At 41.9% G+C, this 17,174-nt stretch overlaps 1 protein-coding gene across 1 annotated transcript; it reads right to left on the minus strand.

Moving 5' to 3' along the window:
• Positions 1 to 10,276: 10,276 nt before the first annotated feature.
• LCMT2 (leucine carboxyl methyltransferase 2) lies at positions 10,277 to 12,394 on the minus strand. Its single transcript, XM_065872615.1, has one exon. It carries the CDS (start codon positions 12,392 to 12,394, stop codon positions 10,334 to 10,336), a length of 2,061 nt encoding a protein of 686 aa, XP_065728687.1. The 3' UTR covers positions 10,277 to 10,333.
• Between the last annotated feature and the right edge of the window lie 4,780 nt (positions 12,395 to 17,174).

Below are 17,174 nucleotides of genomic sequence, written 5' to 3' on the forward strand. Positions count from 1 at the left end.
CATAGTGGCTGTATCATTTTACATTCCCACCAACAGTGCAAGAGGGTTCCCTTTTATCCACACCCCCTCCAGCATTTATTGTTTGTAGATTTTTTGATGATGGCCATTCTGACAGGTGTGAGATGATATCTCATTGTAGTTTTGATTTGCATTTCTCTAATGATTGCTGATGTTGAGCATTCTTTCATGTGTTTGTTGGCCATCTGTATATCTTCTTGGGAGAACTGCCTATTTAGATCTTCTGCCCATTTTTGGATTAGGTTGTTTGTTTCTTTGATATTGAGCTGCATGAGCTGCTTGTAAATTTTGGAGATTAATCCTTTGTCAGTTGCTTAATTTGCAAGTATTTTCTCCAGTTCCGAAGGTTGTCTTTTCGTCTTCTTTATGGTTTCCTTTGCTGTGCAAAAGCTTTGAAGTTTCATTAGGTCCCATTTGTGTATTTTTAATTTTATTTCCATTTCTCTAGAAGGTGGGTCAAAAAGGATCTTGCTGTGATTTATGTCATACTGTGTTCTTCCTATGTTTTCCTCTAAGAGTTTGATGGTGTCTGGCCTTACATTTAGGTCTTTAATCCATTTTGAGTTTACTTTTGTGTATGGTGTTAGGGAGTGTTCTAATTTCATTCTTTTACATGTAGCTGTCCAGTTCTCCCAGTACCACTTATTGAAGAAGGTGTCTTTTCTCCACTCTATATTCTTGCCTCTTTTTATCAAAGATAAGGTGACCATATGTGCGTGGGTATATCTCTGGGCTTTCTATCTTGTTCCATTGATCTATATTTCTGTTTTTGTGCCAGTACCATACTGTTTGGATTATTGTAGCTTTGTAGTATAGTCTGAAGTCCAGGAGCCTGATTCCTCCAGCTCCGTTTTTCTTTCTCAAGATTGCTTTGGCTATTTGGGGTCTTTTGTGTTTCCATATAAATTGTGAGATTTTTTGTTCTAGTTCTGTGAAAAATGCCAGTGGTAGTTTGATAGGGATTGCATTGAATCTGTAGATTGTTTGGGGTAGTATAGTCATTTTCACAATGTTGATTCTTCCAATCCAAGAACATGGTATATCTCTCCATCTATTTGTATCATCTTTAATTTCTTTCACCAGTGTCATAATTTTCTGCATACAGGTCTTTTGACTTCTTAGGTAGGTTTATTCCTAGATATTTTATTCTTTTTGTTGCAGTGGTAAATGGGAGTGTTTTCTTAATTTCACTTTCAGATTTTTCATCATTAGTGTATAGGGATGCAAGAGATTTCTGTGCATTAATTTTGTATCCTGCTACTTTACCAAATTCATTGATTAGCTCTAGTAGTTTTCTGGTGGCATCTTTAGGATTCTCGATGTATAGTGTCATGTCATCTGCAAACAGTGACAGCTTTACTTCTTCTTTTCTGATTTGGATTCCTTTTATTTCTTTTTCTTCTCTGATTGCTGTGGCTAAAACTTCCGTAACTATGTTGAATAATAGTGGTGACAGTGGGCAACCTTGTCTTTTTCCTGATCTTAGTGGAAATGATTTAGTTTTTCACCATTGAGGACGATGTTTGCTGTGGGTTTGTCATATATGGCCTGTATTATGTTGAGGTAAGTTCCCTCTATGCCTACTTTCTGGAGGGTTTTTATTATAAATGGGTATTGAATTTTGTCGAAAGCTTTCTCTGCATCTATTGAGATGATCATATGGTTTTTCTCCTTCAGTTTGTTAATTATCCCAGGATATTGAATATAGTTCCCACATCAGCTTCTTATACATGATTGCCAACCCCACCTGGAATCTAGCAAAGCAACTATATTGGGCCACTAATTTTTAATTAAGTTATAATCATTTGATTAAGTTATGATCAATATTCATTATGGTTTTGCAAATCATGTTCTTTGCTCATATTATTTCTGTTTACTCTATAGATTTTTCCCCTAAAAGACAAAAGCCCAATACAGTCAACCTTTAAATTTAGTTTCCAGAACAAAAAAGCGCCTTAACCATAAAATCATTTCTATGTTGATAAAAGACCAACCTCTGTTAAGGTTAATCCATTGGATTTGTCCCACAAGAAGACAGCAAGCTCTGAGATCTTTAACTCTAAAATAGATATGGACACATTATAATCCTCTCCTGGCTCCACACCCTTAATATGTGTCTACTGGGTTCTCCACTTGAAGATCCTACAGTCACTTCAGATTCAGTATCTTCAAAATTGAACTTGTTAGCCCCACCCATCCCCTGAATTCATATGATTTCTTACTCATCCTTGTAAATATTATGAAATTTCATTAGCTGTTTGGAACCTGCTATTTGAAGGTCGTGTGACCAAATGGAGAGAACAGAGGTGTCTGAGTTAGAGAACCTGGTTTAAGATACTGCTCCAGGCCTTCTGAGATTTTTTTTACTTTATTTGACCTTAAGCAAGGAAGCATTGACCAGAGCCTCACTCCTATGTAAAATGGGGCTAATAGTAGTGCTCACTTCACAGAGCTCCTTTGAGAATAAAGTAGACAGTGTTTGTGGAAGCCTTAAAGTTCTCTATAAACATTTGTCAGTTTCACTGGTAATAATGATAATATTTATGATCCTTCAGAATGTGAGATTCATGTTGAGTGACAGAACATGTGTCAACATCTGTTGCTAAGATGCTCGTGGAGACATTCATGACCACGGAGAAACTGTCATAGCAAAGTCCAGACTCAATCTTAGTCTTGTCAGTACTCCTGGCTTGATTATTCTCAGGGAGACTGAAGACACCACATATGACCTAAACTGATTGGATCATACCTCTGCTTCAAACTCACCAATGGCTTGCATTGCTCCAGTAGTTCACATGTTCTGCCACCATATTTACCCTGACCACATCTCCATCTCTATTGCCCACAGTTCTACCTCTCACTTGCTTTCTGATCTTTTGGTGGTTTGCCCAATTACCAAATTCCCAAATTAAAGTCTTTCTGCAAGCCATGCTTTCCCTGATCACGCTTTCTACCATCTCTCCAGACCTCCGTAGAAATGTTACTCCTCACAGAAGCTTTTTCTAACTAGCTGAAACCCCATATTTACTCTCTTGGAACACTTGGATTCTCCTTCACAGCACTGATCACACTCTAAATAGTCATTTGTATACTTTGTCTTCCCCTCTAGGCTTCTTATCTTTCTGTGTGTCATCCGGATGATCACCATAATCTCTCCTTTCCTCTCCCTTCCAGGACCAGAGGACCTTTAGCTCCCTTTCCATCTAGAAGGTGCTTCTCTTATGTCTTATCTCCTTATTTTGTACTCCAGCCTCACAGCCTAGGGTTAAAAGCTATGTGACCTAAGGGAACCAAATAGGAATCATCAAGAAGAGAAAATGTGTTGGGAAGCATTCCAAAAGCATCATCACAATTGAACCCGGGAAGCCCTGCTTCTCGCCTCTGTTCATCTATATTCTATCCATCCTTTCCATACGAGGCATTTTTCTCACATTATCCTTGATGCATCCTTTGACTACTCCTTCTCATGCCAGTCAAAACCCATTTTGCCAAGAATTACCTGTGCAGCTGTGTAACATCTCTCAAACCCTTTATCTGATTTCTCAAGGATATTCTGTGAGTTCCTGAACATTACACTGTCCGTTCTAATTGTTCTCCAGTTGTTCCGTGTGTATTCTTTTTTTTATATTGTAAGCTTCTTGTGGAGAAGAGACCACGTTTCTTCCGCTTAAGATCTAGCACAGTGTTAAACAGTCATTATATATTGGACTTACTGGTTAAGCACTGGGGAAAAACTACTCAGGGGAGGTTGTAGAATATCCCTCCCTACCTGTGCCATGTCCTGGGCTAACATTTACTGAGCCTTATTGTATGCTCTACACTGTGCTAAAATGCACTATTTACATTGTCTTATAAAATTCTCTCATCAACTTTTGATGTGGGTACCATTATTTTATTTATTTTTTTTTTGCGGTACGCGGGCCTTTCACTGCTGTGGCCTCTCCCGTTGCACAGCACAGGTTCCGGACGTGTAGGCTCAGCGGCCATGGCTCACGGGCCCAGCCGCTCCGCGGCATGTGGGATCCTCCCGGACCGGGGCACGAACCCGTGTTCCCTGCATTGGCAGGCGGACTCTCAACCACTAAGCCACCAGGGAAGCCCGTGGGTACCATTATTATACCACCCATTTTACAGACGTGGAAACTGAGGTTTACAGAAGTTAAGTACTTTCCCAAGGTCACATGCCAGTAAGGAAGAAAGCCAGGATTCAATCCCAAGTCTATCTGACTCCAAATCCCATGAGCTTAAACTACACAGCTGCCATTGGCATAGTTGTTCAGCATGAATTTTTTTTTTTTAAACATCTTTATTGGGGTATAATTGCTTTACAATGGTGTGTTAGTTTCTGCTTTATAACAAAGTGAATCAGCTATACATATACATATGTTCCCATATGTCTTCCCTCTTGCGTCTCCCTCCCTCCCACTCTCCCCATCCCACCCCTCCAGGCTGTCACAAAGCCCCGAGCTAATATCCCTGTGCCTTGCGGCTGCTTCCCCCTAGCTATCTACCTTACTACGTTTGTTAGTGTGTATATGTCCATGACTCTCTCCCTGTCAAAACTCACCCTTCCCCCTCCCCAAGACAGGAATAAAGACGCAGACCTACTGGAGAACGGACTTGAATTTTTTTTTTTTGCGGTACGCGGGCCTCTCACTGTTGTGGCCTCTCCCGTTGCAGAGCACAGGCTCCGGAGGCGCAGGCTCAACGGCCATGGCTCACGGGCCCAGCCACTTCGCGGCATGTGGGATCTTCCCGGACCGGAGCATGAACCCGTGTCCCCTGCATGGGCAGGCGGACTCTCAACCACTGCGCCACCAGGGAAGCCCCAGCATGAATTTTTGTTACAGTTCTATCTGGTTAGTTCTTCAGGATGAGAGAACAGTAATTCAGGTTGCCAATGACTACACATTTGCTGTGCTCCTCAGTTTTGTATTTACTTCTCTTCTACCTTGGGTAGCAGTATTTTGGTTCTTCACCTGCTCATTCTTTTTCTCAGGTCTCCCCAGAGCTGATTTTGTAGACCATAGCTTTCATCTTGTAAAAAAAAATAGCATGAATAATACCATATATCTTAGTTTCATAATCTTAGTAACCTTAGGGACTTGAAGTGATTCTTATCAGATATAGCAAGAGAAGGCACTCACTCATCAAAGAGGAGATTCATCAACTGAGGAACTGTCATGCAGACACCAGCTGAACAAGTCGTGCACAAGAACTATCAATCACTTGATTCTATCCCCCTGAAGTTAACTTTGTTTGTGGCTGTGAAAATTTTTATTCAGAGCTTATAAAAAAGACATACAGTGTAACCCCAACATGGTTAGAAAGTCCTGGAAAATGTTTAAATGTATCAGATCTTGCTTTTTAAATATTTCTATAATGAGCATATACACAATAAATAGCAACAGGTTTTTTTTTTAATCTATAGCCTTTTAAAAAATTGAAGTAAAGTTGATTTACAATGTTGTGTTAGTTTCTGGTGTACAGCAAAGTGATTCAGTTATACATATATATACATATTCTTTTCCATTATGGCTTATGATAGGGTATTGAATATAGTTCCCTGTGCTCCACAGTAGGACCTTGTCATTTATTTTATTTTTAAAATGTAATTTTTATTTTATATTAGACTATAGTTGATTTACAATGTTGTGTTAGTTTCAGGTCTACAGCAAAGTGATTCAGTTGTCTACTTGATACATAGTAGTTTGTATCTGCTAATCCTAAACTCCTAATTTATCCCTCCCCCACTTTCCCCTTTGGTAACCATAAATTTGTTTTCTTTGTGAATCTGTTTCTGTTTTGTAAATAAGTTCATTTTATCATTAACAATAAGGTTTTTTCAATGAGCTGTTGGCTAACACATAGCAGGGTACAGAAACTTCGATGCTGTGTGCTCTAGTCGAGATGACACTGGTGTGAGTCTAGGTTGTCAGCTCAAACCCAAAGTGACCACAAGCAAATCTTACCCAAACTGCAAACTCAAAGGAAATTGGGCTAGAGGGTAGGTTGCAGGCTCAAGTCACTATGGAGTGGTTCTTCTTTATAGTTAAGATGTGGTTAATATGCTAGTCTTCTTCTAAAATAAGAAAAAAAATCCACTGTCTCTGTGGTTACTTATCTCTGTCACTACCCACCAGATGTCTGAGTGGAAGATGGGGGAAGCAGTGGGACTAAGAGAGGGGTTCCCGAAAGCAGGTGTTTATAATCACAGCTGTGTTCTAAAGGTTCTGGCTGATTCTCTCTGCACTTCTGACCAGGGGCACAGGTTTGCATGACAGGCTTGCATTTGGGGTGTCATTGTATTATTTTTCACTAGTGCTACTCTGTTCTTCCCCAGGAAGCCAGTGGCACAGGATATATTACATTAAAAAGGTATGAGAAAGATCTGGTGATGTTCAACCCCAACAATGAGAGATCGTTGTTCAATTCCGATGTTGACATCTGTATTTCCAGGTGCTGGAAATACAATGGTGAATAAGATACTATCCCTACCCTCAAGGATCTTCAATCTAGTGAGTAGACAGACGAGAAAGTAGATTATAACACAATATGGATGATAGTTACAAGGTGCTCTGGCAACACAGAAGAGTAACCCATCCCAGCCTGAAAGGGTGGTGGATTCGAACCAGGGAATGATTTCCAAAGATAAGCCTTGAGTCAAGTAGGAGTTTTATGAACAAAATTGGGATAGTGAGGTTGAGAGTAAGGTAGGAGAGGCAGTCTTAAGAGTCCCAACAGGGAGAACACGGTAAGTAAAAGAATGGAAGCATGTAACAATATTCTGTCCTTTGGGTCCCAGGTATACTTCCTATATAAGTGGGATGTCAATAAGGGGAGGAGGAGTGGCAGGGGATGAAGCTTGTGAGATAGGGAATGTCAGATTCTGGCTTTATGAAAAAGCTGCCAATGAAGAATTACATAGTATGTATAATAAATATTAATAGAGAAAGAAATGATAATTAGAAAAAGCAATACAATGGGGGAGGAAGGGTGGTGGCAAAGCTTTTTTCCTCCTTAAATTGCTGAGGTATCCTTGAATAAGAAAGATCAGTTTTGCTAACTTTTCCTGAAATAGCAAGTCTAAATATGAATCAGAGGTTGAGGCTCTTTTCATTAGAAAAGCCTAAAAATGTGGACAAAAGCTAGGGAATGAGAAAAGCTCTATGTAGTGTAATATCCTAAAAATAATTCTTATTACAATTTATTTCCCAGTCTTAGTCTGAAAATTAGGTGGCAAATGACTTTTCACATAAATATTAGGGCAAGGTCTTTCCTCTCCCTGTTAAACTTACTTTGAGAGTTACACACCAAGTCATACCCAGTGAAGCATCAGCACGTCATAGGAAAATCCTGTATTCATGTGCTCGCAAGCACATTTATGCATGTTCCTACTCCCCCAGATTAGCCTTTTGGCAAAGTGAACTCATTTCATTTCCAATGGATATGGGGTAACCATGATCCATTGTTGAGCAAAAAGGGATGAAGATCAGCTGGAAACTGCAATCAAGAAGTTGATAACTCTCATAACTACCCCAGAGCTCCACACCAGAATTTTAAAACAAAGATATTCAGAGGTGAAATGGAGAAACAAAAAACATAGTCCAACTTCAGTTCTTAATCTGGCCCACATCTCTAACTGCTGTGGATTACTCTTATGAAACTGGGATCCAGCACCTCTGAGTGCTGCTCCAAAGGCACAGAGTTAATGTTGAGGACAAAACTCTAAGTGCTCTAAAGAGTAGAGCTTGAGAAATGAATAACTCTTTAACTGAGTATGATGCATGTGTAGGGTCAGAGGTGGAGGGCATGCTTAATCCGGTAATCACATAGAAATGTGGAACAAGCCCAATTACTCACAATGTGCCATACTGGGCAGCACTTGAGAGAATAGGCATCACTGTGCTAGTAATTTAGGTCTGGCATACATCCACATTCTCCTGACAGCCTCCCTCTCCCACCCCCACCCCTCTATATGGCCCCAAAGTAATGATATAGTAATGGTTGATGGTACCATCTAAGAAGTAACATAATGGAAGGGATACCCTGGGCTTTGGAGTTATTTCTAGGTTAGAATTCTGGTACTAACTACTACATAGCTGAGAATACTCACTTCATTAATGTTCTGCTTTGATCTGCTCCTAAAAGTTGGAGGTAGGCTTGTGGTGAACTTAAAAAATACAGCGCAGCCTTTTCCCCTTCCAGTCACAGTCTTGCCAGTAACCTAGTACCTGGCCCACTGATAGCCTTGCAGATGCCTAGCCATAGTTAAGTCCTTTGTTTACCAGGACTCATGACAGTAACTAGTAACTCTCCCAGAAAGGGCTGTGCAGTCTCAGGGAAGCTGAAGTTAAACAACAGTTTATTCAGTTTGTCTTCTCCTGGGAACCTTCATCCAACAGAGCCAACATTGCCCTCTCCATACACTAGGCTTGTGTTTGCTACTTGGTTTTCATATTGAACACTTTTTTCATGCATTTATATGCAAAGTTGTTAATTAAAATATTAGGGAAAAAAGATTCTCGGTCATACTAAGTCCATCAAGATGTTAACATTGATAGTACTTGTAGAATTTAGGTACTTGTAGAATCTCAAGTTATTATTAAGGTTTCAAGGATTGAAGACTAACAAGAAATACTGAAGTGGTACACTTAAGTACCAACAAAGCCACTACCTTTTGACACACGAATTTCACAAGGTATTCACAATTTAGATGACAAATTAAGGCTCAAGTTTTAAGGATGAATACCTAAGATGTTTCATGATCTCACAAGGCTCACCAGGAAAGATGGTCCATTTAAAGGGGATAGTTGAGAGTTTAATGAAGATACTAATTAAAAGGGGTTAGCAGGGTTAAGGGAAACCAAGTCAAGATAGTGAAGTACCTCAGTGGAGTCCAGATGTTTCTGCAATGATGGAAATGTTCTACATCTATATTGTCTAATACTGTAGCCATTAGTCACATGTGGCTATTGAACACTTAAAATATGGTTAATGCAACTAAGATACAGAATTCTTTGGAGTGATGCAGAATTAGAGCTATACCTTATAGAAGACTACATGACAGGAGCTGTGGCTTTTACGAAAAAAATGCAGCTGCGGGCTTCCCTGGTGGCACAGTGGTTAAGAATCCACCTGCCAATGCAGGGGACACGGGTTCGAGCCCTGGTCTGGGAAGATCCCACATGTGGCAGAGCAACTAAGCTCGTGCACCACAACTACTGAGCCTGCGCTCTAGAGCCTGCAAGCCACAACTACTGAAGCCCATGCGCCTAGAGCCTGTGCTCTGCAACAAGAGAAGCCACTGCAGTGAGAAGCCCACGCACCACAACTAGAGAAAGCCTGCGCACAGCAACGAAGACCCAACACAGCCAAAAATAAATAAATTTATTTAAAAAAAAAAAGAATGCAGCTAATGCCAACTTGCAGACTGGTAGGGGAAACACCTGGAATACTCTCACTGTCCAACCATCCCTCTCTGGTACCTCTGACTGATGGAACTCACCAAACACCAGAGAACAAGTAAACTCATTGATGCAATTCATAAAGGTTGGCCTCCTGGGACACAGAACATAGTGAAGGGTGGAGTAGATCTGGAGCAAAACATTTTCATACCATATACAAAATGAGCTGAGAAATCAAATATTTGGTTTATTAGCACTTATAATTCTAAATAAATATAGAACCGGTGGCAAAAAAATGGAACAAAACCATGTGTCAATGAAGTCATACGAATGTGTCTTATTAAAGCTATCACAGAGTTCTCTGCTGCACTAAATGGCACAATCCTTTAATCAAACTGCAACTGGGTTCATTTCAGGTTTCATACATGAAGAATGAGGTCAATACCATGTCCCTTCACGTATATTCAGCCTTGTATTCTTACCAAGGATCTGTGTGAAACTTCTTCCAAGGTCCCATCTAAAATCACAAAACCTGGCATTGGGAAAAGTTTCACTTGACTTAGGCTAAAGGTCATTGTAACTCAGTAAATGGATAAACTCAGATTAGAAAATGGGAGGAAGACCAGTAAACTAGATACAGGGACCCAAAGGCCCCCAATTCCTACTCTAGGACTGTATGACCACTCTCTTCAGATAGGCCTATTTATGTTTTATTTTTGTACCATCTCTTTGAATGTTGGTGTGTGTTTAAACAACTTTTTTTCTTTTTGCACTGAACAGAAAAAAACAAAAACAAAAAAAGGAATGGGAACAGGGGAGTGGTAATATCTATAGCCAGAGTCAAATACTATTTTGGAAAGCTTTATTGTCTACTTTAGTGGGTCCTGAATATATCACAAGTCCAGTCCTTACTGCCTAGCACTTAAGGAAGAAAGGTCTAATGTCACTGTACAGGGGTTGAAGTAGGTACCAAAAGAAAAGCAGTTCCCACCACCTCCAAGGAGCAGGAGCTGTTGCTCTTCAGGAAGGAGAATGCTGGTATGATTGTGTAACATTAACGGCCATGGCACACATGTTGTGTCAATCTGATACTCCAAGCTCAGTCCTGTAGACAAATCAATAACAGTCACTCCAGGAACTGAGGAGGAATGAATCCAGACCCCTCCAACCAACAAAAGCTTCCCATTGACCACATGAGCTGTGTGGGAGTACCTTGGGGTAATGGGAGGCTGGATGGCTATTGATTCCCAGATGAATCCACAAGAGACTGGTTTCAGAAAGAATACAGAGCTCAACGGCTCCTCAGAAGCACCTAGACCTCCAGCAATGAGGGCTCCCCCTTGACAGCTGCAGGCACTGTGGGAATGCCGACCTTCAGGTACTTCTCCCTCCACTGGGATCCTGACCCAAGCCATTGTCCCCACATGTAGGAAATGCCAGTCCCTTAGTACAGGTTCGGCCACACTGCGGCCCCCATACACAAACAAATATCTCTGATTCTCATAGGACACTTCTGTTGTTGAGTGGCGCCAACATGACAAAGTGGAATCTTCTTCTGGGCCGACCTTTGTGACTGTGACATTTAGGTCCTCAGGGTTATTATCCTCACTCTTGCAAAAAAGAAGCTGGAGAATCCCCAAGGCTGGAGTTAATGGGGACAGTCTCCCTCCCAGAACCAGAACCTGAGTATCTGAAAGTCTTGTCATGGTGTGATAAAGGCGTCCATCCCACTGAGCTCCAATCCCCCAACTGCATATTTGGTTGCCTTTCCATTCAAAGTCACAGTATCTTGAGAGCAAGTGAAACTTTCTCACTCGGCAATGTCGCCCCTCCTGCTCTCCAAATCCTCCAGCACTGAGAATAAGACCTGGGCTCAAAAGGACCGAGGCGTGGCCATATCTCTTAAGGTGTGGGCCCTGGCTATCACCAGTGACTACACTGGCAGGGAAAATTCCTGAAGGGGAAGGAGGATCTATCCGAGGAAACGTCTCTGAGGGTGGAAACACCAGAGTTTGGGAGAGGGCGTCTCCCCGAGAAGCGGCCAGAATGAAATAGTGGGCGCACTTCAGATGCCACTCCTCAAACTCATCGAAAGTTTCGAGATTTTCCACGCGCCGGCGTTCTTCTGCGGGAAGAAAGCAGCGATAGAACTCATTCATGTCCATGGCACGGCAGGCGGTCCAGCCGGCCTGAAGGAAGCGCTGCTGCTGGGCTTCCGCGTCGGGAAAGCGATCCAGGCCATGCAGGGGAGAATTCAACTGCCGAAAATGTTGCTGCATGAACTCGCCAAAGGCGTCACGTGGCCTCATCTGCTCGTAGACGACGAAAAGGGCATTAGAAAAACGCTGTGCGGCCCAGGCGATGAGGGCCGCGGCATCATCCGGCTCGAGGTAGGTCAGCACAGCCTCAGCCAGGAGCAGAGTCGGTGCGGCTGCGTCAAGGCCCGCGGTGCCCAAGGCGTGGTCCAATCGCTGCAGCTGCCGCAAGTCCAGGCCCAGGATGCAGTAGTCCGAGCTCTCAAAGCACAACGTGTACCCGGGGTCCCCGCTCTGGAAAGGCCCGGTTAACGCACACAGTTCCGGCGTATCTCGAATCCTCTGCGCTTTGCGCTGTGCCACGTCCGGAAAATCGACCTCCCAGACGGCAGCCCGGGTCAGGCGGCCCGCAGTTTTGAGGCGAAAATACAGCGAGTCCGAGCCAGCGCCGAGCGACACGATCTGGGCGCGAGGCGCGCCGGGGACCGCGCACGTCCCCTTCAGGAAGGCGCGCACGCAATGCCGCACAGCGCGTGCGCGGACGTAGTAGCCGCGGTGGATGAGCGGCGCGCGGCGCGCGGTACCTGGAACTAGCAAGGCGGCGAAGGTGTCGTGCACGTACCCGCGCGCAGCCAGAGAGGTCTTGCTGACGGCGCTGCTGTCGTTGGTGCTCTGCACTGCCCCGGCCCGACGCTCGCGGCTCCGCGGGCCCATGGTTAGGGAACTCAGGAGCGACGGTCGGTCCCGGTGGTGAGTTGCCTTTTCGTTTCCCAGTAGCCACCTCGCGGACTCTGTACGGAAAAATCACCCCCGGGCACCCCGCTCCGTGACGCCTCTTCCTTGGACAGGTGTGCGTCACTTCCGGGAAGAGCGCACCTCGCCAATCAGTATTGAGGAGGGTGCAGCTGGTGCTGACGTTCGGCTGTGATTGACATTTCTTTGATTCTCTGGGACTGCGGTTTGGCGGCAAGACTGACGGCTGCAGCTTATTGTGGACACGTGGACTGTGTCAGGGAAGCGCGGGTTGTTACTTTTCTACAAGCGTTCCTGTCTGAAGTGAAAATTTAAGCTGTCATAAGTTTACTCAACTGTTGACAAAAATCTTTAAGAGGTGAGTCTGTGGGGACTGACAACCAGAGCTCCTTGGACGGCAGGGTCTGCATTGAGTGTCTGGTAGGGGCAAAGCAGGGTTAGAACCACTGACTTTGGTGGGCAAGGAGAAGGGGTCGCTCCTCGGATGCTAACTACGAGTACTTACTAAGAGATCCCATTTAAATCTGAAAACAAGCCAGTGAGGCCAGGTGCAAAATGAAGAAACCTTTACAGAAGTTGTGACTCACCCAATCAATGTTTCCCCACAGATGTACACTATTGATTCCCTTGTATTCCGGGCTCTGTGCTAAGCTGACAATAAGTAAACCACTCAGCCTTTTGTTTCTCAGCTGTAAAATGACATTCCCCTCCACGTTCAAAGTTCTGTTTTCTAGGACAAAGTTGAATATGTCTGTGGAAGAGGGAATCATAGAAGAGAGGTGATTTTTCCCTCTGATACGGTCTGAGTCTTGGAGGTTTAAAATAATCGAGTTTCTAATTTGAGTATTTGGGAGTCGTCACCCGTAGGAAATCGCTTGCAGAGATATTTACGGGATTTGTAACTTATTAATTGGGATTTGGTGACTGAGATGGAGAAGGAAATCAGGATGACTATAAGTATGGTTACCTTGAAGCAGCATAGCATAATGGTGAAGGGCATGAGTTTTGGAGTCCAGCCAGTTTGGATTTGGATACTGGAACTGTGTCATTTAGATCTGGTGTTTAAGAGCTCGTAATGACTTTAGGGAGAGCAATTTCTGTGGAGTAGTAAGGGCAGAATCCATGTTATAATGAATGGGAGATAAGTAAATGGAGGCAGCTCAAGTTTAGCTCAGAAGGAAAGAAGAGACAGGGCAGTAGTTAAAGAGGAATGGGGGATAAAAGAAAGTTTATTTTCATTTTTATTTTTTTAAGGTGGAAGCAAGTACTGTACTTACCTGGTGGTTCCCTGAGGGAAATTAGCAACTGGAGAGAGAGAGGTTGATGAACAGAAAAGTGAGAAGATTAGTGGAGTAATGACTTGGAATAGATAGGAAGGAATGGGATCCTGGGCACAAATTAGTCTTGGGGACAGGAGAATGAATCCTCTTTCTCTGATTCACGAGGGAAGAAGGGGTATAGATAAAGATAAATTTAAGTGTGAGGGAAAGCAGAGAGAAATAGAGGGAATTCATGTCTGAAGGCTTTCGTTGTCTCTATAAAGGTAGTGACTGAGTTGTAAAGTTCAGCCTGAGGCAGCTGGGTCTATGGAACGCTTGAGTTTGGAATTGGAATGGGAGAAGGACTCCCCTGAGCTTGCTGGACTTTGAGATAGTCATTTCTAAAATGAGGGGATTAAGCGTTGCTTTGTGTGGTGTTTCAGGGATTATTGAGGGTCAAAGAGAAAAAAAAAGTTGTAGGACTTTGAAAAATATACTGTGCTGTAGAAATGAATTTTTATATGACAAGTTAGTAAAATGTACATGATATATTAGAAATACTTCTTTTTTGGTAAAGAACAGATCAAGAAAAATGATTCAAGAAGAAAGAGAATGGAGCAAAATTTGTGATTTGGGTGCCTTACAGTTGTTTTCTGGTTATTTGTTAAAAATCTATATTTTCTTTTGTAAAATGAGACAGTAATACCTCATGGGTTGTTATGAGAATCAAGTAAAATTACCATCCAAGACATTTAGCAGAATGCCTGGCTCATACTAAGTGCTTAATAAATAGTAACAAGTGTTTTTATTAACCTGAGTTCCCTTTTGGGGGCAGGAGTGGAGGGCGGGGAGGAAAAAAGTTCTCTAGGACAGTGGTCCCCAACCTTTTTGGCACCAGGGACCGGTTTTGTGGAAGACGATTTTTCCACAGGAGTGGAGGGGCAGGATGGTTTCGGATGATTCAAACGCATTACATTTATTGTGCACTTTATTTCTATTATTATTACATTGTAATATATAATGAAATAGTTACACAACTCACCATAATGCTGACAGGAGGTGGAGCTCAGGCTGTAATGCGAGCGAGGGGGAGCGGCTGTAAATACAGATGAAGCGTCGCTTGCTCACCCACCGCTCACCTCCTGCTGTGCGGCCCGGTTTCTAACAGGCCAGGGACCAATACCGGTCCGTGGCCCGGGGGTTGGGGACCCCTGCACCAGGAGAACAGGAGACCTGGTTCTGGCCCTGCTCTAACTTGATGAAATATTAGTACAAATGTAGAAAGATCTTATCTTAATGTGTTGCCGTTTGGCACATCACACCCACCCCACCTGCTTCTGATCTATGCCAAAGCCAGCTCAGGCAGACTGAATCTGGCAGGGCATGGAATTGTTGATAGCAATAGCTTAGGTAATGATCAGTGAAACAATTTTTAAAAATGTGTAAAAGCTATGCTTGCTTTGGTGGCTTTCAAATTTCCATAGGTTAACATTGTAGCTATTGGGTCAGTAAATTTACTCATGACTAGTTAAGGGGCAATCTGGAGGGTGGTTTGAAATGTGCCACAAAATCAGGTCAGGATCCTAGAGTAGGATTGAAAATTTATACGAAAAGTTAGCCATCTGTAACATTTGTTAACAGCCTGCTATGTAAAATGTCCTAAATGCTTTTTCGGGCTGTCTTTCTGTTGTCTAAACGTAAAAGTTCTTCTCTCTCGTAATTCATATTAATAAAGCTGTTTTGCAAGGTTTGTAAAAGTTATTTATTTTATGAACAATTCTGTAAAATAATTTGTTAATTATTTTAATTGATTTATTAAAAGTAATAAGTGAATTATCTAAATTTATTACTTAAATTTTAATTTATTAAAATTATTTCAAAAAGTAATCAGGTATTACATGCAAGTTGTAAAACCTTCAAATTGCACAAAACTTTATAAGGTAAGTAAAAATAAAATTCTGTCCCTTGACCTTTGCCGCTTCCAACCCACTTTCTAGTGCGAACAGTTTTCTATGTATCCTTTCATACCTATTTTAGGAATAAAGATATATATAAATAAGAGTGTGTGTGTGTATACACACATGCTTTGTTTATAAAGGTCATCTTTGTGAACAATGTTTTTTTGCAACTTACTTTTTGGAAATAACACTATATTATAGAAGTCTTTCCATATAGTCGTAGATATTCAGTTGGATGGGTATACAATTAATTTAACCGGTACCCTACTGATGGACATGTAGGTTGTTTCCAATTTTTTGCTATTATAAATAATGCTACAAGAAGTGTATTTGTACGTATCCTATAAGATGCAGGATAAATTCCTAAAAGTATAATTATTGGGTCAAAAAGTATGTGGGTTTGTGTGTGTGTGTGTGTGTTGCCAAAGTACCTTCCAAAAATATCATACCAAGTTCTGCTCCACCAGAACTTTGACTCTCACCTTCACCCATATTGGGTATTCTTCTGAGCTTCAGATTTTTTTCTGAATAATTTTACAAGTTAAGTCTTCCACATGAACTTTAAAAATCAATTTCTAAGGAATAATTTTGGGAATATTTTGATTAACATTTACTTTTGTCAATTTATGACAAATTTACTATGTCAAGGTATGTTTTTCTGTGTTACTGACATCTCTTATGTACTTCAGTAGAGATATTAAACATTGATTAAATAGTCTATCTTTTTTCATTTGTTACTATTAAGCACTTACTACGGCATTTTATTGAAATTCTGTTGAAATTTATCTCATACTGGGTTAGCCTTTCTGTGGATTTATATGGCTCTGTCTAGATCTCTACAAACTATTTTCTTAATTGCCCATTTTAATATCTTGGTAACTTATTTAACCCTCTCAGTATCAATTTAGTGATTTTTAATGTGGTGAAAATATTTATTTTGCAAGCTTATGGGGAGGATTATAGATAATATTATTAAAAGTGTTTGCCACTTAACTGGTAGGCTCTGAATGGAAACTGCTATTCTTATCAATGTCATCATCATTAATATCTGAGGACCATACTTTGAAAATCACTAAATTTCACTTGGAATTTTGTCTTAATTTATAAGCCACCTTCAGAGGTAAAGGGAAATTAGGATTTATTTATCACCTACAAAATGCTGGGCACTGTGCTAGGTGTGAAACTGCACTCCTTCTCGGGTGGGACTCAAACCCACGGGCTGGGGCTCGAACCCACCTGCACCTCAGATTGGGACTTGAACCCATGATCCCTGACTTAGGAGGGACTCGAACCCACTGTCTTTTTTTTTTTTTTTTTTTTTTCCACTGTCTTTTTAAAAAAATTTTTTTTTAATTTTTGGCTGCATTGTGTCTTTGTTGCTGTGCGTGGGCTGTGTCTAGTTGCAGTGAGCCGGGGCTACTCTTCGTTGCGGTGCGCGGGCTTCTCATTGCGGTGGCTTCTCTTGTTGTGGAGCACGGGCTCTAGGCTTCAGTAGTTGTGGCGCACGGGCTCAGTAGTTCCCGC

Source organism: Phocoena phocoena, chromosome 2 (assembly GCF_963924675.1).
Source record: "Phocoena phocoena chromosome 2, mPhoPho1.1, whole genome shotgun sequence".
Classification (NCBI taxonomy): domain Eukaryota; kingdom Metazoa; phylum Chordata; class Mammalia; order Artiodactyla; family Phocoenidae; genus Phocoena; species Phocoena phocoena.